At 46.6% G+C, this 27,246-nt stretch overlaps 1 protein-coding gene across 1 annotated transcript in view; it reads left to right on the forward strand.

Annotated features, from left to right (window-relative positions):
* Positions 1-27,246, forward strand: part of LOC116945928 (docking protein 6-like) — a 54,617-nt gene that overhangs the window by 18,458 nt on the left and 8,913 nt on the right. The window contains exons 2-5 of the mRNA XM_032960617.2: positions 16,854-16,961; positions 21,556-21,670; positions 23,652-23,771; positions 25,951-26,140. Of these exons, the coding sequence (XP_032816508.2) occupies positions 16,854-16,961; positions 21,556-21,670; positions 23,652-23,771; positions 25,951-26,140 (533 nt within the window). The remainder of the gene's footprint in view (positions 1-16,853; positions 16,962-21,555; positions 21,671-23,651; positions 23,772-25,950; positions 26,141-27,246) is intronic.

Here is a 27,246-nt window from a genome sequence, read left to right on the forward strand (position 1 = left end):
GCTGAAAATGTATACCTTTTGTAGAACATTTTATTGCTGAAATGTGATGAAATACAATTGCACTCAAGTGCTAACGTGGAATGACAATGGCGAGGGCAGGTAACCAACCATGTATTTATTTAAAATAAAGACGTTAACGTTTTACTTTAGCATTTTCAGAGTAAATAGTAAATTACTCTCTGGATTAGTGGAATGGATCAACAAAGAACCCTGCAATCTGAGTTTTATTCATGGCCACGGCTAACATCAGTGGCGAGTGATATCTGAATTTGTCCTGGGCTCCCCCCTCACTTCGCTGGACTTCACGACCAATGCGTGATGAGCAATGCTGAAAATAGCCACCATGACTAACACGGCATTGAGAAACCTTTATCCAGCAGTAGATAATATTATTTGTTATTATCTCAGCGAACAAAGAATGAGCCGCACACTTATTATTCCCTTATCGTTACAGTCTCATCAGTGCTTGGATTCGGCGTGCGTATGCCGTCTGCGTGTATGTGTGTGTATGCATGCGTGTACCGTATTGTGCACGCCACGGTTGCGAGATGTTAACTACCTCGCCTGATATACAGGACGTCGTGGGTTCGACCCTGACGCCTAAATATTTGGAGTTTGCATGTCCTCCCCGTGGTCGCGTGGATTTTTATCTGGGGCCTTCGGTTTTTCTCTCCATGCGTTTATAGTATTTGGCTGCTGTACATTTCCGCATGATAAGCCACTTTATTGAGCTATCATTTGTAGCCAGGTCGCTTCTGAAGAAGAGCTATACAGCTAAGTGGGTCTTACCTGGTAATATAAAAAAAAAGTTTTTAGTTTAAGTTTAGCATGTGCATTTACCTCTTATCGTATACGTTCACACGAGCACATCAGTTAAATTGTGTGCACACGCATCCTACGAGTGGCACTCTGCGTGACGAGCAGCTGAAGAGGCGGTGTTTCCGCTCACTGAAACTTGTGCATTTTTTCCAACAATCACGACTGCGCGGTTGCGCTACGTATATGTGTGTGTGTGTCTGTACCTGTTTTTTTTCTGTAACAAAAAAATCTATCTCATAACTGCAGATGAAGGAAAAATCCATGCGGCCCCCAAAATCCCATTGCTTTGTGGATCAGACATTGATCCTGCCCGTTGCACACTCCACCCATGAGTACCTTTGCCTTAAGCCGGCATCTGCCATTGTAATCACGACGATGTGGGAAATAAGTAAATAAGTGCATTTGGTATCCTTGCCATTTTTGTTGCACAAAGGTTGTCACGAAGGAGCTCTGTTTATGCCTTCGAAGCTTTTACAGAGACATTTCCAACTTTTAAGTGCACCCTCAATTACAGCACTGAAACCGCAAAGCTACTTTCGCAATCTCCTTCTGAATTGCACGCACGCTCTGTGTGGTTTGCTGCGTTTTATATGTTGCATGTTAGAAGCCAAAAGCCAGTCTGCATGCATCAAGATCACTTGCCAGAAGTAGGGTCATTTGTGTTTGTTTATAGTTACCGATACAACGTACTGCATATGCATGTATTTGGTTTTAGAAAAATATTAATACTGTAATCATACAGCCATTTGTGAACCAACAAAAAGGCTCTCCGAGCCTAATGAATTATTTTCAGTAGGGTCTTGCCGCAGATGTTTGGTCAATTCATTAATTGACCGTGAAAGGAAACTATAACTCTCCTACGATGTACAGATAGCCCATCAACCCGTTTACTCCACCGTGCCATGCATACCCCAGCCATCACTGCCTACCGAGTACTCGTGTCGAACAAACCCACCGCACCAAATGCAAGTGTCCATGTTTCACCTGAGCAAACCTAGGGGTGGCCCACAACAGATGCAATTCGTTGGATAATAATGTTGGTGGTTAGATGGCAAGCTCGGGTGTTGGGATTGTGCTGCGGACTGCTAATCGTCGCACCGTAACAAAGACGACGTAGGCTGTTGAGGCGAATGCTGTGCAGATGTACCTGTTAAGGCTGGAATGCCACTGCACAAGAGGTGGTGTGGTCAGAATCGTGCCCAACCACGTTTGTCTCCCTAGTAATCTCGTAACAGGAACTCATTTACACGCTGCACCAGGCACGCATTTACAGACCGCACCAGGAACTCATTGCAGAAGACCTTGAGGGGGCCCAGAATTGGTTCTGATACCACTTACCACTGAAGTTATCTATGGCTGAAAGTCAAACTCAGGACGCTCCCCATTCGTCGTTGTGTCACTAAGGAAAAGCCTTTCATGCTCTCTTGAAAAGCCACCTTCCAGCTTTGCGGTATATTCGTCCTTCCCAAATCGACTTCTTTCATCATAGCTAACTTAATTATTAATCGTATGCCAAGTCTTGCTGGGCGTCGGAGCGGCAATTTTTCTGGCCGACAGAAATAAAATGCCAAATTATGCCCGCCGCGCTCATTTTTTAAAAACTAATGATGATTCCAAACTTGATGTCTTGATTATAGGCTGGGTGCTTTGAACAGAGTGTATACAGGTTTCATGTTGCGTTATTATTTCTATTCTTCTTTTTTAAGCTATCTAGGCCTATCTCCAATTTATTTTTTAAGTAGATGTAGACGCAAAGAGGTGTGGAATTGAAGTGTTTAAGAGCAGGGGGAGGTGGGGGGTCGGGCGGAGGGTACAACAAGTGGGTTGTTAGACAGTGTCATCTCTGTGCTGACGAAGAGGAATGGGGGTGTTAAAGATAAGAGATGCACCGACGAGAGAGACTCGGACACGAAGACGATGGAGGAGGAGGAGGAGGAGATGGAGGCGACACGTGTGGAGGTTGATACAAGGAGATGAACACCAACGGAGAGAAGCGGAGACATGCTGATACAGGACAGACACGGAGATAGACACAGACGAGAGATTGAGGCAAGGATACAGAGAGAGAGAGACATCAATAAAGAGACAAGGAGTGAGTCACAGTACATTGCATTCTGATAATAATTACAGCAATTAATTTATTTTCGGGTAAAGGTTTTAAAGGTGGATCAGTATAGGATCCACAGCATGCGAAATTATATACTGTTATCATATATTACCTACAACATATTTAAAAGGTCACCCCCCCCCCCACCTGCATACGTACGCCTGACGCACCGCCCCCCCCCCCCCCCCCCCCCCGAATTACCAACTATAATCACCCAGAAATGTCTGTCCGTCCTGCGCGTGACATCACTTCACATGCCGCACCCCTCCCCTCATTAATAATCATGAGCTGAACAATTTTTCTATTGAATATTTCAGATTTACTGCAATATTCACCCGTCCTTGGACGGGCAAAAAAAAAGCTAGTCCAAGAGAACGGGCGATATTTAATCCACGCAGAAACGATCAAGGATCAATAATATTAACGTGTTTAAGCAAAGAGATAGTCCACCGCCGGACTATCTAACTCATTTGAAGGCCAATGTAGATAAATAATTATTATCGAGGCTTCACCCCCTCCCCCCCTGTGTCCTATGCGTACGCAGATTGTCAGTAGACCCCCAATACACAAGCGTACGCATTTGGGTTAACCCCCCTCTCCATACGTAACGTACCAAATGGATGCCCCCTTACTCTGTGCTGTCCTTCCACTGAGTGTTTGTTGTGGCTACTGGCGGGGAATGGGAAAGGCTCGATGTTTTGAGTATGGGATTGGCACAGCTCGTAAATCTGTCCACCGTCTTGACTCCACCTTTCCTCCCTCCCCATTGCTCTCAGTTTCCGTCTACAGAATAATGACTTCTCATTAACTGCTTTGTGTGTTTAGTGTGTTGTCCGTCCCCCGCACCTCCGATTAGCACGGTTGGCTGCGTACGGTGCAAAAGAAGTTAAGGGTACAGTACATGCATTCCGTTAGCTTCTGCTCACACACAAAAAACAACGATAGTTTAAACTGCGTCACCAACACTATAGATAGGCCCACTTTATGGATTTCCGAAGCCCTGTGCGCTGGATAATAATTCACGTTTCGGTTGAACGGGTATGCGATAACCAAAAACCATGAAGTGATGGCTTGGTTTTTGTTGTTGTTTTACCCCAGTAAGGAATAACTTTCAAAATTAAAAAAATATCATAATTCTCGAAAAATGCAATGCATAGCTCGTGTTTTGAGTGCAGCCTAATTTGGAGAGCAAATATGCAGTGTACTGCTGAACTTTGTACTGGAGTAAAGTGCTGAACATCTGCATTTAAATATTCAAACTGTCAGCCATCAATAGACGCTATGGCTGGCTGGTGGTGAAGGTAGAGATGTCTCATTGGAACCAATTTGTTGTAAGTCGGCGTGGTGCAGTTGCTGGCAGAGTAAGCTGTAGTTCACCTGCAGTTACGTTTTCTCAGTCGCGCTGCCAAGGTTGGCCGTGGAACGAACAGTATCAAAGGAACCTTTTTTTTGCATTAAATCCATTGCTGCATGCAGAGGGACCCACACACACGCACAAAAAACACGCCCGCAACTTCAGTGAAGTTTGACAAGATGCAGAAACTCTGACTTGAAAAGGATTTTTAAGAGACGGAAACTGGATCACGTCCCAGGGTGCAGTGGAGTAGGGGGGGGGGGAAACCCCCTTGAGCATTCAGTCCCTTGGCCAAAACGCCCACCACCACCCCCCACTGCACACCACCTCTCCAAGCGCCCCCCCCCCCAGCTCTCCTACACGTTCCACCAAACCCCGGTTGTTAACGTGGAGCTTGGCTGCACAATTACACACCAACGCTGTGCTCATAATTGTCTGGGTTTGTTTCTTGGCCACGCTCTCAGTCGGGAGCCTTTGGCGGTCGAGCGCACGAGAAGTGTTCATTCGGTGCCGTTTGATGAGCGCCGCGCCCCCTGCTGAGCTGACCCCACAGCAGCTTCGTACCTATCTCCCCACACACCGGGCTAGCCACGGGACCTGGTGTGCTGGTATATGTCTGTGTGTGTGCGTGCGTGCATACACAGCGGTAGTGTAGTGGTTCAACGCGCTGCGCTACGAACCCGGCGACCCGAGTTTTGAGTCCCCGCTCACGGCCAACACCGGTGACGATTATCTGCGCCGGTTGTGATTTGTCTTTATGCACAAGGTTAACTTGGACCAAAATGTATCTGTTCGTAGCAATGACGGTGTGGTTACTAACCACTCCACCTGCCCCTGTGCTGTGCTTGCCTTAATACGTATAAAAAATTACTCAACACATGAGTAAAAAATAAAAACTATAAACTACTGAAACTTTTTTTATTTTACCAGGTAAGGCCCACTGAGCTACGTGGCTCTTTTTCAGAAGCGACCTGGCCACAAATGATAGCTCAACGAAGTGGCTTATCACGTGAACATTTATAGCAGCCAAATACTCTAAATGCGTGTGATTCTAAATGCCGAGGGCGAAAACCGGAGGACAAGGAGAGAAATCCATTTGATCTCGGTGTGAACATGAAAACTCTGAGTATACAGCAGGCGTCAGGGTCGGGATCGAATCCACGACCTCCTACATACACGGCGAGGGTGATAATATCTCACCAACGCCGGCACTCAATAACACTGTCTTGAAAGTAAAAATATCTAATGGTTTTGGGCAATGGCCCTCTTTCATAGCACGCCAAGAAGGGTCAATGCCCAAATCGTGACCTATTATACAACGTTGATTTCATGGCAGTGTCATTGATGCAAGTTTGAGAATTTTCTTAACTGCTTTTGCACCACTGCCAACACAACAATTACAAAATAATGTGTTTTACATGGATACGTCGCTTCATAAATGCACTAGTCCCGAAAGTTAAATGAGGGATTGCTGTTATTTTACTCTACGTTAAGCGTCTGTCTACAGTATTGTATCACTACTGTTGGTTAATGTTTGTAGTTTACTCAAATGTGTATGTGAATTACTGTGAATTTTTACTTCTTATGAGACCATGACATCCCTGTAAAGGAGCAGTGGCGCATCGGTTAGCTCACTGTGCTATGACTCCCGACAACCCGAATTCAATTCCCGGCCATGGCTAACATCAGTGGCGAGTGATCATTGAACCGATCCTGTGCCCCCAATTGTGGGCGCCCCCCCCCCCCCCCGTGAAGTAATAATCAAACAACCCGCAAGGCCTACACGGGCGTGGATTGACAAAAGAAAGAGCAACCAATACATGGCAGCTCTTGTATTCACTTGGCAGAGGCTTGCCTATAGGTTGACTAAACTGAGCTCTTCGGGACAAGTGTTTGTCAAAACAGGCATTCAGGAGATAGAAGGTGCCCGCTCATGCATTCTGCTGGCACCAATACACCCCCCCCCCCCCAACTTATGTGATACACCGGGCTTAGTGGGCATGGGGTGCTCGCGAACTGCACTCACTCGAGTGTGGCAGGGCCTGTGTGAGCCATGACGTTGTTGTGGTGGTTAGCGCATTGCACTCAAAACTCGGCATCCTGAGTTTGATTCCAGGCCGCGACTAACGTCAGCGGTGATTGTTTTAACCAGCTCTGTGCCTCGCCTCGGTCGACTTGGCCTTAAATGAGGAACTGGTACGGTGTGTAACCATCAGCACCGGGAAGACAAAGGCGGCCGGGCGTGGTGCTGGCCACTCACCCCCTTGTGCGCGGTGCAGGCCTTCATAGGTGCTCGTAAACATTTCTTGCCCCAACAGCCCTTGTAAGCTGCAAGAGGGATCTTTATCTTTCTGTGTTTTGTGTTTGTTTGGGGTACAAGGTTGTAAACGGGATGATCTCCACCCAGAATTCCAGCCTAAATAAACAGCTACCGTTGATCCCTACGGCCCAGAGGTCGCCCCCCCCCTCCCCAATTGCCTTCCATGGTCTCCCATCTCCATGGACTCCTCGGGGGAGCGGGGGGGGGGGGAGTCTGTAGCCGAAGGGCTGTTGTAATAAGACAACATTTCTTGCACATTCCACTTTGGAACTCGGGTGCCACTGTGAAGGAGAAATCTTTCAGGTCGTGTCTCATCAGTGCGGCGCAGCATGCAGGAGTGGGGTCATACATTTTTAGGTCTTTTCACTGTTGGTGGCACCAAGAGGGTTTTCATTTTCTTGGCGATTTTATTTCACGTGCAATTCAGGGCGATTCTGTCGTCTCGTTTTTATTTTGAGCCTTCTCCTGATTTCTATCTTGTCGGTCCACTCGTGGGTGCGGTTCGGCGTGTGACTTGTTTCTTTTGAGGATAACAATTGTATGAATAATTAATGTTTCGGCAATGCGTTTAGTTACTCGGTTGTTGTACTCGTTGCGTGACCTGTAAATTACAAGAGAATGCCGATTTTTTTCCTTGTCTTGAGAATACAAGACAAGGAAACCCAAACCCGACAACATGAGCACGATTCCCGCTCACGGCCTAACCCAGTGACGATTGTCCGAACCGGTCCTGGGCTGCCCCTAGGTCGACTCAGCCTCAAATTAGTTCCTGGTGTGGTGTGTAAACATAGCCACCGAGGAGACAAAGGCAGTCGGGCGTGGTGCCGGCCATTCACCCCCTCGTGTGCCACACGAGCCATAATAGGTGCTACTCGCTAACAGCACTTGCCCCAGAAAGTCTGGTCAGGCTATGCAGGGCATCTTTGTCTTTTGATGGACGTAGTCTGATTTGTTCGCTTGGTCTGTCAGCAGGACGAGCGTGGCATCATCAGCACGCACAGCCCTGATTCCCACCAGCACGCCCCGGGCTGCTGATTGGCTGCAGGATTGTTTTCGCGTGGAATTGGGTCCCCACCCATTCCACTCAAAGCAGAACTGGGCTGAGAAATGCTTCATGGTTTAGGTGGAACCGCTCTTGTGGGGAATTCCAGATAACGATGGAATTCCTCAACAATATTTTTTTAAAAACAAACCTCTGTGTATCAAGCCATGAGAGTGTATTTGTGGGAATTATGTAAAAAAAAAACATTCTCTCTAGCCATGAAAGCGTGTACATTCAGGTTGGGACAATCTGGTAATTGAATGCCATAATTGTGGGAATTTTTTTAAAATAATTTTGTCATGGCATTTGCAGACAAAAATCTGCTTTTCAAAACAACGCACTGAGGATCTCTGACATCCACACACAATTAACAGACTGTCCACCATTTCCGTGATGTTCCTGAAGCGTATTACTGGAGACATGAAAGTAGATTCGATTTTGTGAACTTTGAACATAGTTGCAAGAACAAAAGAGTAAGAGTTGGACTCAGCCTGAAGCGCCATGATTATAGCTGCTATATATACACACTTCTCCGGTACTATATAAAGCATTAATTAAAGCAATGGCATAGGTGACTGGTATGATGTTCAGAGAATCGTTAATGAGATTTAATGACATAACTGCTGCTCTATACTCTCATAATTATATCTATTTGCTATGAAGGGCCATTTCCCAAAACATCACGAATTTTACATGCATTAAAAACATTTAATGCAGTATTATTAATGATTGTGTTTGAGTGTTGTTACGTGTCTGTGCACCACTGCCATTGCGATATCGCCAAATAATCTGTTTATAATTACGATTAATGTTAACCTTTATCCTCAACATACACACAACTGCTCTGTACGCCTCTTACATTTACATTAAAGGAGATGTCTGAATGAGAAAAACACAAAGTCCAAATGTCATTGTTGCTCATGTACAGTGTTCAATGCTCATGCTTGGTACATTTGTGTCTTGCATTTGAATGCACGGCCGAGTGCAGAAACAGTGCTGTGCGATCCATTCAGAATTAAACAAATGAATCGACTGACAACTTAAACAATTTATTTGTATTCGTAACAATGATGAATTCACCTCAACGAAACTAACTCTGCAATAACAATAACTTCCCTTGAGCTCGAGGCGTACGCTTGCATTTCTCCGGTAAACAGTGGAGAAATTGATTCGAACGATTGCTGCTGCCTCTGTGTGCCATGGCCTTCTTTGTGGGCCCATGTTTAATCTGCGGGCATGCTTTACACGATTAACCCAGCCAGGATTTGCAGATGAAGGCATTTGGGGACACGGCGGCGGCAGTGGGAAAGCGAGGGTTGAGTGCATGGGGATTTTGTCATGGGACAGGATGTGGATTGAAGAGGCACGTGAGAGAGAGAGACAGACAGAGGCTGGGATGGATGCACTCGGCTGTAATGTGGGGAGTGGTGTAGTCAGGCATCTTTGCAGTGGTAGTGATTGGCACAAGAAAACTAAAGCAAAAAAAGCGTTGGGGCACCCATGAGGCTCAAGGGGCCTCAAATTTACGTAAAAAATATATGGATGGACCAAGAATTGCCTCAAATTCACATCCTAATAAACATAAAACGTCAATGAGCCGTAATATAAAATTCACTTACCTCTATTGGTTCTGCGTCTCTCTTCTCTCCTCACACTACACCGCTGTCTCTGGCCTACGTCACTCTCATTTCACGATATATCCATACCTCTTCTGGCTCACTCTGAGTTTATAGATTCTAAGGGAGGGCCCTCAAAAATAATGTCTCTTTAGGGCTCCATCCCACGAGCCAGGACCACCACTGCTCACGTGATCCTGGTGGCATCTCTGTGAAGCTGTGGCCTTGGACTGTGCCAGAAAAACAAATAAGTGACGGACGATGGGCTTGCGCGCACAAGAGCAAACGCGACAACCAATGTGTATGCACACAAGACGGATAGGCACACGCGTGTTTATGCTCTACACTCTCATGCAGGGACGCAGCCACACTTCAGCAGTTGCTCGTGTCCTACGAGCGAATGGGTCCCAGACGTAATTGGTTAGATTACAGATAACACCACGAAATTCGAGCAACCTTTTTGTCACGGACAAGGGGAGTCCCACTCCACTATGATCACAAAATGCACGCAACGACGAGCAACTGGCCCAGTACTGAGCCGACTCTTTCACGAGCAACTTTGTGTTTAGAAGGTCTGTCTTCATAATGATCAGCGTTTATGTTGCCTTATTGAAGACTGAGAAAAACATGGTCACAATGTACTGTGGGGGGTTTAAAAAAAACATTATGGGTGTGTCTTAGCCATATCGAAATATGTGAAGGGGGTGTCTTGGCTGCCCCAAACCCCACAGTGGCTGTCCCCAGGCAAAACGCAAATGAAAGGTCACACACACATAGATCCCTTTTGGTCCGGTGTTGTGTATATGTATAGGCCTTTCTCCATTTTTTTAATATTAATAATGATTTTGCCAATATTTTTTTTCATATAATCACTTGCGGGGTCGCTGGGAGCACAAACAAACGGACCCCCCCCCCTTTTCGAGCAGCTGTTTTGTCAATCTCGCAAAGATAATGACACCCTCCCCTCTCACCAACGGAAAGGGTCAGTCATAAAGTCAAATAAAAACACCCCCCCCCCCCGACGAAGGATAACAAACAGGCGTTTCGTTTTGTTTAACTTTTTCATGCTTCTTCTAACAAATGGTAAAAATTCCAAAACTTAGCGACCAAAGATGAAGCTAACATTATCGATCCTCACACTCACTCCAATTAAAAACCAGGCTACAATCTACATCAGTGGATCATTACTCCTCATTTATTAATTCAATACTAATGTTATTTTCACCTTTATTAATTTTCTACACGACCTGACCGAAGCATCAAGAATAATTCTACCCATCAGGGTTATTCCTAAGCCAAAACGAATTCTCTAACCTCGGGATATCAGACAACACTAACTCGAGAACAAACAGCACAAACCCAGGATACAGGCGGTGGAACGAAAATTAATAAACCCTAAGAAATACGTGGTGATGATAATGTTAAATCACAAATCTTGGGAAACATAAACCAAATAATAATTATGCAGTATTAAACCGGGGGGCCAGCCAGAAGAGATGAGGCGAGGTGGGTCGATCACGTGACCAAGATAAATGTATCCCAGAGAGAAAGAGAGCCTCCCGGCCACCTTTGTCTTCCAGCAGCACGTGATAAGAATTTGCATACGCAGGCAGAGGGCATCTCCTCTTAAAATAAAAATCAAACACCACGATGGAAACACTACTACAACATACCTTGAGTCACATACAGAATCATAACTACAAGTGGTACGGTATCAAACTATGAGGTAAAATAAATGTTTAACTTCAAAAGCCTCAACACACCCTTTGTGCGAGGCAAAAGAATGTCACACCGGGAGGGAAGAGCAGGGGGGAGAGGACTCGACCGGACAGGGGGCACCCCCCTCCTTCCAGATTAATTAGTGGAGAGGGTGCGAAAGAAGGACGCACTCGGGGGCAATCTAGAGCATCTGTTTCCTTTTGATGGCGGGATGGCTTGAGGAAGGCAACAGGGAACCATGCCTTGATGAAACTCATATTACCTCAATAAATATGACACACACACATGGACACACGTACAACCCCCCATCCCCCACAACACAGGCTGAGAGCGAGATCAAAGGAAGGTCCGGTCCTTTGTGAGAAGTTGAGCCGAGTTGAGCGAAATTCCACATATAACCAGCGACACCACACACACAGATCAGCTCGACAAGAAGACACACAGCAGCTCGGAAGAGGACAGCAAGCCAGCTCCAGGGCATGGCCTCGAGATCAACAATGCGTGTGGTGCATCGCAGATAAGAGGGGCGAGGTGATGCTCTGTGCTGAGTTCGGCATGGACTGACAACAGAGTATCGCTGAAAGTTATTCTCAGCGTCAAGCAATCAACCTCGAGAAAGGGCGGAGAGGGCCAAGCATCGACCAAGCCAGCATCACAGGAAACCATCTGCACGCGCAATCGGCACAGCCAGAGAGAGACGGAGCAAGAGAGAGTGTGCAGCAGCACCACCAGTGCCACCGAGCAAGGGAGCCAGCTGCCAGCGGACAAGCGTTGTGCCGACTTGGCTCATCCAGCAGGGGAAAGAGCCTGACCAGCCGCCCGTGAGCAAGAGTGTCGGCGCCAGCGAGCGCGCCGTGGGTTCGACCCGCACGCGCACCGACCGGCACCGGCTGGGAACCAAGACGAGAGTGAGGAACTGCAGCCAGCGGACGAGCTGCGGGCGCTATCTGACGACGGATCATCGCGCACCGACGGCGAGCATCGTGCCGACTCTTCCAGCCAGCTGTGGACAGAAACTGTGGCCGCCAATGTGAAAGAGGGAGTGTCAAGCTGTCCGTATGATACACTCACACCCTCACACCCTCACACCCTCACCGCTCCGCAGGGAAGACATTTTTGATGCAAGGGATGCCCAAACTCGACGTCTGCTTTACGCAAAGAATTGAACAAGTGGCAAAGAAGACACACAACACGCATATCGGGACAAATAAGATTGTTCCAAAAAGTTATCTTTGTGTTTCAAGAAGGGTTGCCATTCCAAGGTGGTGCGTTAAAAATCAACTGATCGTGAAGAACATTGCTGCCCGTCGAGTTACATGAATATGATTGTAGAAGTAGTTTAGTCATTCGTTTTTGTTAATTGCATAATCTTGCCAATGAATTAATTGCTAACTACTCTCGCCTTAGGGACATGTTTCTTTATTGCCCCTCGTATGAATATCGTTGCATGAATTTTAAGGACTTTTCCTCTCGCCGTGTATGCTCGCGTACTCTGAGGAATAATCGATTGTACTGTTACCCAGTTAACAAACGTGAAGGTTAAATGTATGGATCAATGAGGGGAACATCTCAAGGAGTACTGTGTTGACAATTTCAAGCATAAGAATTCGCATATTACAGTGTTAAGGTTTTGTTTAGAAATTAAAATTGCTTAACACAGAAGTGTCTGAGTGGTTCCTTCCTACGTAAGTTCATGCATAATGATCTTAATCATAAGAACTGTATCCTGCGGTGAGATTTGAATTTGGAGACCTGATATAAAATACTAAGACATAATCAGTAAATGTTAAAGCGAGAATAATTGTATTATACCGAGTGATAATACAACCCTAGACAACGAAGCCGAGCTTAATCTAGCACACTTACCTCACACCTGCATAACTTCATACAATTAATTGTATGATCCCGATTGATAATACTACCCTCGACAACGAGACAGGGCTTAATTATCATAACGTGTGCATTAGCATAATCGCACACATTCACATCAATGAATACGGTTATCTATCTTATTAGCATATTTTATGTGCAATTAACAGAATTTCGGATTATTACGCATTTTTCCAAATTTCATTTTATTTTATTATTTCATTAAATTCTCATACCCGGCATATACAACACCAGTTACTTACCGCTGTGGGAAAGTTAAGTTCGTGAGCACCTCGAGTGTGGCCTGCATGACGCACCGTGCTTTCCACTTCAAGTAAAATGCTAGGGGTACTTGCTGGCACGAGGTGTCGAATTGCATTTTTAGATGATTTGTGAATTTAGAAAAAAAATATGTTTATTATGATGAGAGGTATTAAAGAATCAGCCAACATCTGCTTTGTAAACTGAAATAACATAATGAGCTACCATTATAGGAAATGGCCCTTCTTTCTTAAGAATATAGGGAATAGAGCAAGCACGTGTATATATCTATCTGCACATTTATATTTTATTTTACAGTGAGTTTGTGCTTGAGCACCAACTGAAACTCCACGTCTGCCTGTACCAAACATTACAACCAAAGACAAGCTCATAACAGACAACAGCTTGGATGTGTCACCGACGCGGTGTTTGCCCCGTGGACACTGGAGTTGCAAGCCCTGTGTTGCCCTCTAATCCCAGCAACCGCAGCGCTTGCACACGGGCAGGACGGTGGGAAAGGAAGAAATGTACCAAAATAATCTATTTTAATGAGTTGCCTCTTGTGATTAGAATGCATAACGAGCAGCGACCTGGCTCCCGGTTGACTTGCCCTGAAATTAATTGAGCACGTGGCTAGGGGTTTGCACAACACGGGGATTCGGGCAGGGTTGCGGTAGGAAAGGTAACCGCATTGAGAAATATTTACTACAGTTTTACGACCCCCCCCTCGATTGTGCGTGAGATTTACTAATATGTCTGTAAAATACCCATAATACCTCAAAATGAGACAATGATTAATCCATGCATGACATTGGAAGAATGACCTGGGGCACTAGTCTGTCAGCAGGGGACGGTGATGGGCGCGTATCATCCCGAGTGAGTAATTCGCGGTGTAATTTACATTTTTTGGCAATTTGGACCCTGAAGCCGGCACACAAAATTGCCTTTGCCGTAGCAAATGACGTCAGGGGGGATCTTCATGTCCACAGTGAAGCAGATGGTGCATAGGGGCACTTATGGTTATTACGGCCGCAGTAATAATCAGGGTGGCCGCTGAATTAGAACCGTGAACCTCTACAACAACAATCAGCAAGGCTGTGTTGGGTGGTGCAGTGACAAGGGGTTATTTTTCTTATTCGGTTGCAATTGTCAAAAATAGCCTTATCAAACATTAGCACATCTAATCGGCATGGTCATTGGTTCACTGCAGCTCAAAGACTTAGTCCTACAAGGCGTGTGGTGAAGTTAGGAGATGTTCCTTCATGTGCTTGGCATGTTCTGGCAACTGGGGGGGGGGGCAAGGGCGTGGCTTGGCAGGATTTATCCACTACACTATTGACCCTGCAACCTGTGTTCAACACTGAGCCACGGCAAACTTCATTGACATCTAAACTGGGTGCAACCTCCTTTCATCAACCTGCACTGACTGTAAAATTATTTGGTTTCATGTACAAAACACATTATATACAACTGTGCATATACATGTAAGGCATGCCTGAATTGCACTTTTGTAAGTAAATTTCATTTAATCGGAGCTTCATTTTCTCACTTAAGATTTTCTGCATGACTGGTAGACTGTATGCATGTTGAACTTATTTTGCACCATACATAGCCAACCGTGCTAATCGGAGGTGGCATGTGACTAGTAGCCCAAGCCTAGCGTGAGGTATACTGGATGTGGTGGGCTGGGTTCAGAAATATCTTCCGCGTCACTCACCTTGACAGACTCTACACAATTGAAGCACTGTAATTAATATGTACAGCCCTTTGTGGACAAAGGTCTTCCCATGCAATAACGGTTATGGGAATCGTTTAACCATACTTCACCATGCAGGTAAACTTGGATATATGAAAGAAATGTGCAGCTATCACTTTCCACTGATGGTAGGAATGGCCAGGAATTAAACACAGGTTGCCAGGTTCATAGCCCAGTTTGCTAAACACTGTGCCACCTCTGCATCTCATTTATGTAAAGTCAATATACACGCTTGCATGTATACACATGCAAGCATATATATGGTTATATGTGGGTGGATTGAGTTTATGGAAACCATTTGGGGACGTGTGGATATTTTTATTTGGTTGGGGGCAGCTGGCATGCTAAGGCACAATAGTCTGGCAGGGCATCGCTTTATATTAATGGAACTAAAAAGTGCGAGATTGTGACCGACTGCTCCATTGAACACCATCTGTGTGTGCCGAAAGCTGTCGGCCACTAGCCGCACAGGTTTGAGTGATTTGTCTCAACTTGACCTGCGGGCATTAACTCATTAAGGCATCGGTAATTATCGCGTCACTGCTAATGCCTAGAGCCCTCAACCCAGCCTTGGCCAATTCACAGCTTTGGATTTTAAAAACAATAATAAATTATTCCAATCCCCTGGGATTTCCTGCTGAGACTTTTTTTTATTCACATAATGCAGGACCGTGGAGAATTGTGGCTCTGCTTCGGGCTCCGTTTGCTTTAATCCCAATAAAATTAGGCTGGGACACACTGCGTCATGCGAGGTGTAGTTGTTCGCGCAGTGCACTATGAACCTGGTGAGCTGTGTTCAGTTCCCGCTCGTGCCAAATATCATTTGCAAATATCTGGTGCTTGACCTTCCCTATGTCATTGTGCGGTGTGTAACGTCAAGCACTGGGGAGACAAATGCAGCCTAGCATGGTTTGGTCACCTCTCCATGCACCCTTGACGGCCTTCATAGCTGCTCACTAACAGCACTTTCTCCAACAGTTTTTTTGTAGGTTACATGGAGGAGCTTTGTCTTTGTGTGTGAGTGGTGGGTTTGGTGGAGGGAAGGGTTGTAAGTTGGGTTTGATCACTGCACTGCTCACTGACCAGCAAGCATTCACATCATGGTCATGGACAACACCTGTCGCACATGCTACACGAACCTGGCCTGGTATTGACCCAGGTTAGCTCAATATAACATCATTACCCAATGCCGTGTGGTCAAGTTTAGCACTTCGGAGAGACGAGTTGGCATGCATGGCCACATGCATACCACAACCGAGTAGCTTTTGGCTAAAAAGCATGTGAGCTAAGAGCCTACGAGACTAAGCAAAGGAGCGCGTGTGTAGTCATTGTATTTGCTGGTGTGCAAAGGAATTGAGGCTGGAAAACCCGGACGTATAAGTTGAAGCACGCAACACGATAAATGAACAGCTCTTGTAGATAAACACCTATGCTGTATGTCCTGGATAGTCTGACGTGAATCTGAAGCTTTGTTCGTGAAAAAATACTTTTAAATCCATCACGGCCATGCTCTAGTCATATGGAATGTTACTTTAATTATATGTAAAGTAACGTCACTGACAGTCGCGATGGCCAGGAAATCGTACTCAGGTTGCCAGGCTCATAGCTCAGTCAATAAACTGCTCCAAGCTCGATAACCCTCAAACTCATGTCAGACAGCCTGGGGTTCGCAGCTGAGGAGTATATGCAAGGGAAAGAGCTGCTGCGTAGGTGTTTGTGGTTGTGTTTGTGTTGTTTTAGCTGTCAAATTTATTTTCAGTGGAGTAGAACGCCACACATCATGCCGATCAACACATGGTACAATCCGGAAACGCATCCGCGTGCTAAGAGAAGAGAAATTGAGATTTTGTAAAGATTTTGTTGTTTGTTTCTTAAGTCCGTGCCGAGTGCCTCATTCACCGCCTCTTGGACGAGCTGTCACCGGAGTGGCATGAATGCCTGCGTACGCCGATTTTGTATAGCGAGTCCGCTGTTGCTCTTCCCTACGCAGGTGTACCGCCGATGCTGGCTGGTGTTCAGGAAGGCGTCGGGCAAGGGGCCCCGGAGGCTGGAGAAGTACGGAGATGAGCGTGGGGCCTACTCGTACACCGCACACAAGGTAAGACGCGCACCTGATGCACAACAACAGCAGCAGCAACAGCAACAACAGCAACAACAGCAACAACAGCAGCAGCAACAGCAACAACAGCTGCCAAAGTGGCGGTGATGTCACCGCAGCGCTCATGCCAGGCTTGGTGCGCTTTGAGGCCACGTGAAGTGTCGAAGGCTCACTGACAAGTGGTCATGGGACAGATCCAGGTGTTATGCGTTGATTAACTGAGATGACCGATGTGTGCACCACTTGTGTGCTACCTACTGCGCCAACTTGATGCACACACGTCACACTCGCTCACATGTGTGACGCTGGCACAGGGCAGCACAACACGGTAGTGTGAGCCAGCAACAAATACTTTGCCGCTGTTTGTAAATCTCTCTCCATTTTAAAAGCCGATTCCTAACAGTAACCTCTAAGATGTGCCGTTTCATTGAAATTGATTTACAATTTAACTTACAGCCTTAATCACAACACGCATAGCTTTTTCCTATCACGTACAAGTATAGCCCTTATCCTAATACTAACCAAAATCTTGCTTTTGCTTCACCCGAACAAGCAAAGTCCTTCATATACCTCCTCCCCTCTCAAGCTTTGCCTTTACCCTAGCCCAGGGTTCGGCAACCTGCAGCTCCAGAGCCGCATGCGGCTCTTTTAAGTACCACCATCTCGTATTCGCATGCTTTGCAGCTCTTGAAGTATCGAGCTTTTTACCGAATTCGAAAAAAAAAATGTCTCTTGTTATTTGGGTCGCCGACCCCTGCCTAAGCCCCGAGAGGTCTGCCCCTTGCCGTTGACTCCCGTAAGCTTGGCCCTCATCCTAAATTACCCCAATCCTTAACAGCCCTGCTACTAACCCTAGTGCTAACTTAAATCGTAACAAACTTAGCCTTTACTCCAACCCTAACCCCTTCGCATAGCTCGAATGCCAAGCTTAAACTCTTAACCCCCTTGAATTTTCCTCACGGTTGCCGCAATGGCAGTAGCGGTCGGGGTCTTCCAGGCGGAACTCGTCGGCGTGCGTACCGAAATCCTGCCGTGTGCCACTCAAGCCGTGTGGAGCCACAGCCCAGGTGTGTTGGGTCAACGCTCGCGCCAAGGACCCGACAATGACAAAAATTAGCCCTCAATCGACTGAACAATACAAGCAATTTGCAGCGTAGGATCAATGGACGTGACTTATACAAAAAAATATATCTTGCGGGAATAATAAAAAAACAAATATCTGGAATAATAATGGTCAGCTTTGGCACGCTTGATAATGAATAAATCATCATTATTGTGCGCCCATTTGGTACACGATACAGCATGTAATACTATAAAAGTATGTGTTTTATGTAAGACTGAGGGAATGTGTCATATGTCACACACAATCATTCATCAATCCTTCCCAGACAGCAGCTTATTGAGAGGCCCAAAGTTAATCTGGATATGATAACTCGTATATCATGATGGTCAATAGCAGCGATATGGCATGTTAAAAACAGGTCCCTGCAGGGTGGGCTGGTAGGAACATTGGAATTTTGTATTCGGATGTTGGCTGTGTGTGAATTTGCCACACTCCCCAAAAGCGAAGTTCGCAAATGAGATCATGTGACTTCCAAATGTTGGGTGCAATAAGACATATCAAGTCTCTGCGCTGTCTATTGCTGATTTTACACCCAACAGCACGAGATTTCACTTCGTTAAAGTATTGAAAGGGGACGGACGGACGGACACATTAATCTATTACAGGCTGGTACACTCAGTTTACAACTTCGTTATTACCAGTATAATTCTCTGTTGAGGCCAACAATGGAGTGGCGGAAGGACGGTCCCCACTGCACACGGGAGATGAAATCGGCTGACGTGCAAGGAGCTACCGCGATTGTTGCATCTCGGGAATCGTCAACGGTGGTGACGGCTTGGGAAGGCTTTCATCCAGCAAGTGCGCAGACCGTGGCTGCTTCCGCTGCGCGCTCGATGATGAATAACAGTAATGGTTTTCATTGTTCTCTTAAAAAGAGTGTAATAATAATAATAATGTGCGAGCTTGCGTAACAGATAACGTTATCGGCGGTGCACAGACGCAGGCTGTTAACGAAGCAATGACTCAAACCCAGCGGAGAGCGCGATCGTGACTCCTCCTTAACGAGTCCATGCCGTAGCAATGTTAGCTGCATGAGAGGAAATTATATTTGAATCAACGGAGAGAGAAGTATGATGCGGGGAAAGGCAGAGGTTTGAGGAGAAAGGGGAAGAATGAGTTCGTGGGCTCACTCTGGGTACTGTACGTTTGTCATGCATGTAATTTCTTTTTTAAATGCAACAGCCAATGCTTCTAACGTTGGATCGTCCGGAAAAGGAGACTTGATGCTTCGTGAGGCTCTCTCTCTACGTGCCACGTCCTTTCTCAAATACGTCGGCGATCGTTGCCTTCCTTCCAATGAGCTCTGTCTCTGACATCACTCAAGAACTTTGCATTTGATGATCCCGGGCGCATCCAATTGTTCAAATTGCTTACGCGATTAATTATCTTGTCTTCTCCGGCGGCTTGTATCTTAAAACAATTCACAGTCAAAAAGTCGGCGAGGCAAAATAGGTGAATGCAACAGAACCCCACGAAGTTTTAATGCAGAGAGATCGAAGAGCGTGTCATGTTATGGCAGGGAGAATTGGAGAGACATTACCACTCTAGAATAAGCGAAAGAGAGAACGGGGGGGTGAGAGGAAGGGTTAGAGCAAGAGAGATGTTTACAAAGGGGATGCAGAATAGGCAACAAGAAAAACATAATCAAGGGGACACGGAGAGAGATGTTAATGGGCAGAGAGAGAGAGAGAGGATGTGTTCTAATGAATCGGTACGGAGCCTCTGTCGTTTTCGCCACGGTAATTATGGGTAGGAGGCGAGCGCACGTGCACTCTCGCGTAATTGCCCACGGCGTCGGTCGCCGGTGTAAAAATATCCATCACTGCCTTGGAGACGGTGGGGGGAACGGAGGCACACAAACACACACACACAGGTGCAGCAACGCGAGACGGAGGGGGAAGGAAGGGAAACAACAAGGAAAACGTTTTTCAAAGCCACGGCGCAATGTATTATTTTCCCGCCTTAGTGCAATTGACGCTCCGGTTCAATTACAAATTAGTCGAACGTTAATTAAGCTTGTCATTCAGATACGCACGTATGCGCTTTTAACGACGGACGTGCAATGTTTTACTGGAGAAAAAAATATATATATTTACACGTTTACGTGATTAAACGCACGTTTATTGTGTAATGAAAGGAGCTGCACTCTAATTATGACCGTTGCAAGGTGTTAATGAATACTTTTACAATATGACGCGGAGGAATATGGTGGTGCAAAGCTGAAACAGAAAATCTATATTGAGCTTGTGTTGTTTGCCAGTGAGGAGTGGTATTTTTGAATGTGTTGTTTGTTGCTTATTAACCTGAGCATTGCAATGAGGCGTCTTAATTCTGGGCTTCATTATTGTGGTCGATTGCTCTTTGCCATTAAGTAGTCTTCTTGTCGTGTGTTTCGTCCTTCACCTCGGGGTATTGTAGTCATGGATATATTACATAAACAGGTGAAGGTTTCGCAGCGCACAAAATAAAATCTTGGTCCATCAGTCTATCGGCCCTCTGGACCAACATTGATTTCCAGCGCAGAGATTATTTAATATTTCAAACTCTGGACCTGTTTCCATCTTTTGCGCTCACCTTAATGTGTGTACAGTATGTATTTAGAACTTTTTTCGCACCGTACGTAGCCAACCGTGCTAATCGGAGGTGCGGGGGGAAGGACGACCAACTAAAACACAAAAAGCAGTTCTTAAGAAATGAGTTTTCAATCTATGTTATGCAAATATGATGACTGGCATCATATTTGCAATAACCTTTGCTGCATTGCACATTCGTTAAGCTCCGAGTGGTGTGGAGGTTTTTGCTGTATTGTGAGAGCATTCAATTTTGGTTGTTGCTGCAGTATTGTATCGTCATTCACACCTAGATGGGGTTGCTGTTGAGGTGTCGTATCGTCATTCACATCTCGATGGTGTGCCGGTGTTTTATAAAGAACGCACATCTATAATGGAGGTTTATTTTTTTGGATTACATCGCGTAAATATAAAAGTGTCGTTAAACCCGCCACTACCCCAGTACAGCCAATTAGTAAGGTTTGTCACGTAAACAAAACATGCCAGTTGGTTAGCAGTTCAGCACACCGGTGTGTTGGAGAGTATACCCACAACATATAACAATTCGAGTTGTGGGTTTAATCTCCAACGTACCTGCGTGCTGAACTAGTAACTGATTGGCACGTCTTGTTTCACGTGACAAACCTCACTAATCGGCTGTGTCGGATGGTGGCGGGATTTAGCGACACATTTTTTATTTATTTACGCGACCTAACCCAAAAACGCCTCCATTGTGCGTGACATCGGTCGCGAAAGCCTTCTACCACTACGTGTTCGCAAACAATGCGCACCTGGGCAGCGCGGCCGTTTCTAACCGCGCACGAGCAATTAACCTCGCGGGTGGCCATGTGGGCCCCCCTTCGCGACCGCCTGTGCGGGCCCGTTCACCCTCCGCCTGCTGTCGCCTGTCCGCGGAGCGCAGGCGACGGACCTGAGTGGCGCGTGCGCCGTGCTGCGTCTCCCGCGGGACGCACGGCGGCACGGCGTGGCCATCACCCTGCACGACGGTTCCACGCGCTCCTTCGCCTGCGAGTCCGGTAAGCTCCGCCGGAGAGCCGCCGCGGGCGCCGGGGCCGCGCGCCTGTCGGCACGCAAGGGGACGCGCGTGTAAAGTTCGACGCGGTCAAAAGCGTCGGCGGTTGCTGGAGAACTGCACTGTGCCCCTCTTGTCTAAGGTCGCCAATCAGGTGACTTTGAGCAACTGTGATCGACTGACGGGCGGTGGTAGAAGACACATCTGTAGACCGGTTTCATTCTTGCTAGGTATAGTTACCAATGGTCACTGCTGCAAAGTCTGCCTCTGGGAACCATATATAATGTATCATTGGTTAATGCCAATGGTACATTCTGTAAATGAGGAGAAAATCCATCATTGCAGAAATAGTGCAGGCTGGTAAACCATACTTATATTTTCAAACAACGTTTTAAACTTTTCTTTGTGTTTGAAACATGTAGTGTTTTTGGCGTCCACTGATATTTCAGTTTTATGATGGGGGTTTTATTTTTTTACATCAGTGATTGAGGGCAGCGTCCAAGGCGCTCCAGCCACGCCTCCTTTCCCAAGTCTGCACTCCGGGGGAGGGTTTGGATTGGCCAATGAGATGCTGCCCCTATGGGAGATCCGCATCTCAGTAGAGCAGCATCTCAGTCCCCTCGGCATGTATCAATTTTGTTATCGATTCCATATGAATTGACTAGCTTTTTTGCCCGTCCAAGGACGGGTGTATGTTGCAGTAAATCTGAAATGTTCAATAGAAAAATTGTTCTGCTCATGATTATTAATGAGGGGAGGGGTTGCCCCTTGTGGAGTGACGTCACCCGCTAATAGTTATTGGGGAGGGGTGCAGCATGTGGAGTGACGTCACCCCCTCATGGTTTTTGTGGAGGGGTGTGGCATGTGGAGGAAGGTCACCCGCTCATGATTATTAATGAGGGGAGGGGTGCGGCATGTGGAGTGATGTCACCCGCTCATGATTATTAATGAGGGGAGGGGTGCGGCATGTGGAGTGCGCGACCTTGTGCGTTCGTGTAAATTTCCACGTGGGCATGAATATTAATGTGGGGGGGGGGGGCTCTTTTGCTGTGACGTCACGCACGGATGTAGCACTGTGCTGCATAGAAACATTTTTACCGTCACTTTCTGTAAAGAAACGTCATTTGAAGCGACTTTGCGTAATAAATTATTTAATTAAGCTCGATCTTCCTCTGCGTTCTTGTAAAAATCCACCCACTCATGAATATTAATGAGGGGGGTGAGCCGCATCTGGAGGGACGTCACGCGGGGGGCCTCGTGGAGTGACGTCACGCGGGGGGGCTCATGTGGAGTGACGTCACGTGGGGGGGGCTCATGTGGAGTGACGTCATGCGGAGGGGTGGGCCTAATGTGGAGTGACGTCACGTGCAGGACACATTCTTGGCTCATTATATTACTAATTATTTTATTTGGAAAAGATTCGTATACAATCGATTTGAAACGTCAAAAACTGAATGGAATTACTCGTGAAAGGTTTTGTATATATATTTGAAATAGTTTATTTTATGTAATTCTTTGTTGTGAAAAGTATTTCTATGTATATTGTTAAGACATTTTAGGTGGGGTGCCACCCCAACATCCCATACATACCAGCCGCCACTGTTTGGTTTTACAAATCAGCACGGGATGTGGTAGTAATATATATATATAAAACTGCAACGGGCAGATAACTTGATTTTACCAAAGCGACAATAAGGGAAGCTTCTGGTCTTTGAATACACGAACACGCAGAACATGCACAAAATAAAATAAAAAGGAATACATGTTTTTATTGATACAATTATATAAAAAAGAGTTTGTGTGACATGTTGCGCGCGCACACACAGAATGGAAGATGACATGTCACTGAGACTCAGATGTGAGATACTGTAAGAGTGAACCTTGGAAGTCAGCTACTATCAACAGCTGTAGTGGCAACAATGCCATTGGCCGTGATGACCTTTACGACCTTAACTGTGTTGTGTTGAACGTGTGTGTGTATGCAGAGCTGGAGGCAGAGGAGTGGTGCAAGCTTCTGTCACTTGAGTGTCTGGGCAGCCGAGCTAACGGCATCAGTCAGGGAGAGCCAGATCTTCTGGCAGCAGGGGCACAGCGAGAGCAAAATGGTTTGCCCCATCACTCCCTTCTCTGATCGCACATCTTTCTCAAGTCAAAAAGACCTCTGCACGACTCGATAAACTCTCATTTAATTTATTTTCCTCACTTGAATTCCTCATTTGCTGAGTTTTTCAATACCTTGGCCTCCTTGAGCCTGACCTTCACTGCAACATATTAAATTGTATAAATAATGAGACTCTCTTGGGTTTTTTTTTCCTATCATGACAAAAAGGCTCTTTTAGCTCCATTTTGGGCAGAGATAATAGCGCAACCTTGTTTAGGAAATTCAATCCCCCATCGATTCAATGACGAAAGTTATTACGATGGACATCCTCCTCACCTCTTATTATGCTGGCATCTTAATCGATCACTTTCCTCGTGACTCCTATTTGTTTCGGATGGCGCTGGCTCAAATAATAAGACACAAATTTAATACAAAATATCTTAATTTGACAAATGCCACAATTGGATTTTTTTGTTGGTCTGTCCTGCAAGGCATTAACTCGCATGATGCACAAATTTGCGTCTAAGAAATGGTTTCCAGAACCGTGTGTGTCGCGCGTGAGAATGCGTTTGGATGTGCATCAGTGTACCCACGTGCCCGTGTGTGTGAAGCTGTTTCTGTGGGCTCGTCATAATGAATGAGACCTAAAATGCTTGATTTTTTAATTGAAGCGCAACCCCAAATCACGACAATTCATTGACTCTCTGTGGAGAGTCAATGAATTGAAGGCAAATGGAGGTCTGTGAATTGTTAACATGCCACGGGAAACTGAATAACTTGTGCATTGAAGTGAATGTAACAGTGAGAATGTGGGGAGCGGTGGCACAGCGGTTAGCGCGCCCGGCGACAAGAGTTCGATTCTCGTTCACGGTCAACACCAGTGACGATTATCTGAATCGCTACTGGGCCTCCCCTAGGTCGACACGGCCTCAAATTAGTACCTGGTGCAATGTGTAAACATCACCACTGTGGAAGGCAAAGGCGTTTGGGAGTGGTGCTGGCCACCCGCCCCCCCCCCCCCCCCCCCCCCCCCGTGTGCTGTTCTGGCCTTCATAGGTGCTACTCACTAACAGCAGTTTCTGCAAAGGTCGTTTGAGGCTCTACGGCGGATCTTCGTTTGTTGTGGGCTTGTCCTTGTCCATGTGTGCGCTCGTGCATACGCGCTCTGAAAACATCACATCGGGTGCATCTGCAGAGTTTGCAAGCATCGTGTCCTTGCAAGGGCACATCGCTGTGCATTTGTCTCGGCGTTCAACCATGCATATACACATCCCCTGGCTGGGCCTTCACGTGTCGATCCTTCGTTGTACGCCTTTACACTCGTACGTAGTACGTGCGCATGTAATGATACATCTCCCGCTTGTTTTTGCACTTCAGGGCGTGTACGCACCTTTGACCCTCAACCTTTGTGATATTTCTTTAAGTCACACCTTCTCTTATACTGCCCCCACAGTCTGGAGCAACCTTCCCATCCCTTATCATCCTTTTTGGGAAACTCCCACCAATTAAAACCTATGCAAAATCCACCGCTCTCCCCGTTTATATGATAATTCCTTGCAGCCACCACGCAGCTAACTCGCCTATGTTTCTACTTTGTACGTGATATATATTAAATTATATATTTCTTATCTCGCTCGCACAGTGTCTCAGGGGTAGCGTTATGTATTGAAACTTTGAAAATTGTCCTGTGATACGTTACATTACAGAGTACGGATGCGTGAGGGCAATGCACGATTTAATTTTCGTGGTATTTTTGTAAAAAAACTTCCCCTGTTTGTTTGTCACGCTTTTTCACGAGGGGGTCCTCGTAGGAGGGGCTCAACTGTAACCCATTGAGTATCTCAAAGGGCTATGTGAATCCACGTTGCATTGTAGAGAGAACCATCGACTCGCACAGAGACCACTGTTGTAGTCCAAGCTCCAGATCTTTTTCCCCCCACACCTCCGATTAGCACGGTTGGCTACGTACTGTGCGAAAGCAGTTCAGCACACATACATCTTCCTTTTTTTCCACCCTGCCTCTGACTCTCCCTGCCTTTTTTATAGTCATCATATTCCGAGCCAGACATTCCATTATTGCACGGGGGGTCAGCTGCAGGGTCAGACCTGCGCACCTCCCAAATGCGAGCGCACGAAACGGACGCTCTCCGAATCCACACCGTGTTGTTGCCTTGCCGTGGCAGAGCGCTTCGCTGTGTACCTGCTACCGTGCCCGGGCCTGGAGCTGTTCGGGGCCTGCTCACTGCAGGTGACGCCCGAGAACATCCACCTGTGGGACACGCGGGACCCCCGCCTGCGCCTGCTCACCTGGCCCCTCGTCTCCCTGCGCCGCTACGGCCGCGATGCCACGCGCTTCACCTTCGAGGCCGGACGGTAACCATCACAGCATTGGCGGAGACTCACTCGGTCCCAACCGTATAATCTGTGCGCGTGTGTGTGTGTGTGTAATTAAATGGTGTGTGATAACTCGGGCAGCAGTGATGTCCTGTGGGCATTGAGGTCGCCATACTTTGGCTTTCCAGGAAATCGCGGTAGAGCAAGTGGATTAATTCCTCTCCGTTGCCATCTGTATGATGAAAACATCTGAATATATATGAGGACTGCAGAGCTTGGGCAATTATTGGCTCACCACCTGGTTGCCTTGCCGCTCGTCTGTGGCTTCTCGTGCCTCTGACTCTTTCTCGGTCTCCCAGAGCGAGCGAGTGCTGTGCTGCATGTTATAAGTATAACTTTATTATTTTAGGCTGAGTTCAGGCTGAGCTAAGTTCACGTACTAAATGCCAGTGGGATGCATGGCCTAGAAGGAACCCAGGTCATTTAAATAATTGTGATACATGAACCACTACATCTCCATTCACACACACAGATCAAGACAAAGATCTCGTGTATAGCCACCATAGGCTGTTGTAAGTGAGCACTTATGAAGGCCCACTTGGCGCACGAGGGGGCAGTCTGGTGAGCACCTCGCCTGGCCGCCTTTGTCTCCTAAGTGCTGATGTTTTTTACAAATCGCACCACGTTCTCATTTATGGCCGAGTCAATGTAGTAGGGGAGAACCAGGACCAGTTCAGATAATTGCCACGGCCATTAACCATGGCCGAGAATTGAACCCAGATCACCGGGTTCGTAGTGCAGCACGCTAACTACAATGCTATACCGCTCCCCAGCACAAAAGCACACACTTACACACCCACACAAGCATAATTCATAACCAACGTGCATATATGCTACTTTTGCGCGCCCACGCGGATGTCATTGATTTAGCAAACATTGTCAGTCCCTGCGTGACATTCCCTCGGGCGGCAAACAGCACTTGCACCTCCCTACGGGAGCACGTGTCCCAAATAATCACTCGCGCTCTTCACGCACGACACATCATTGCCTCTCGCTTTAATTTTTTTTCTCAGCTTTTTCTCTTTCTCGCTGTCTATTCCTGTCCCCCGGGGCACCCGTGCACACGATGGCCAAATGACAGCACC

Source organism: Petromyzon marinus, chromosome 25, assembly GCF_048934315.1.
Source record: "Petromyzon marinus isolate PM22_M1 ecotype Great Lakes invasive population chromosome 25, UKy_Petmar_22M1.pri1.0, whole genome shotgun sequence".
In the NCBI taxonomy this organism is placed as follows: Eukaryota; Metazoa; Chordata; class Hyperoartia; order Petromyzontiformes; family Petromyzontidae; genus Petromyzon; species Petromyzon marinus.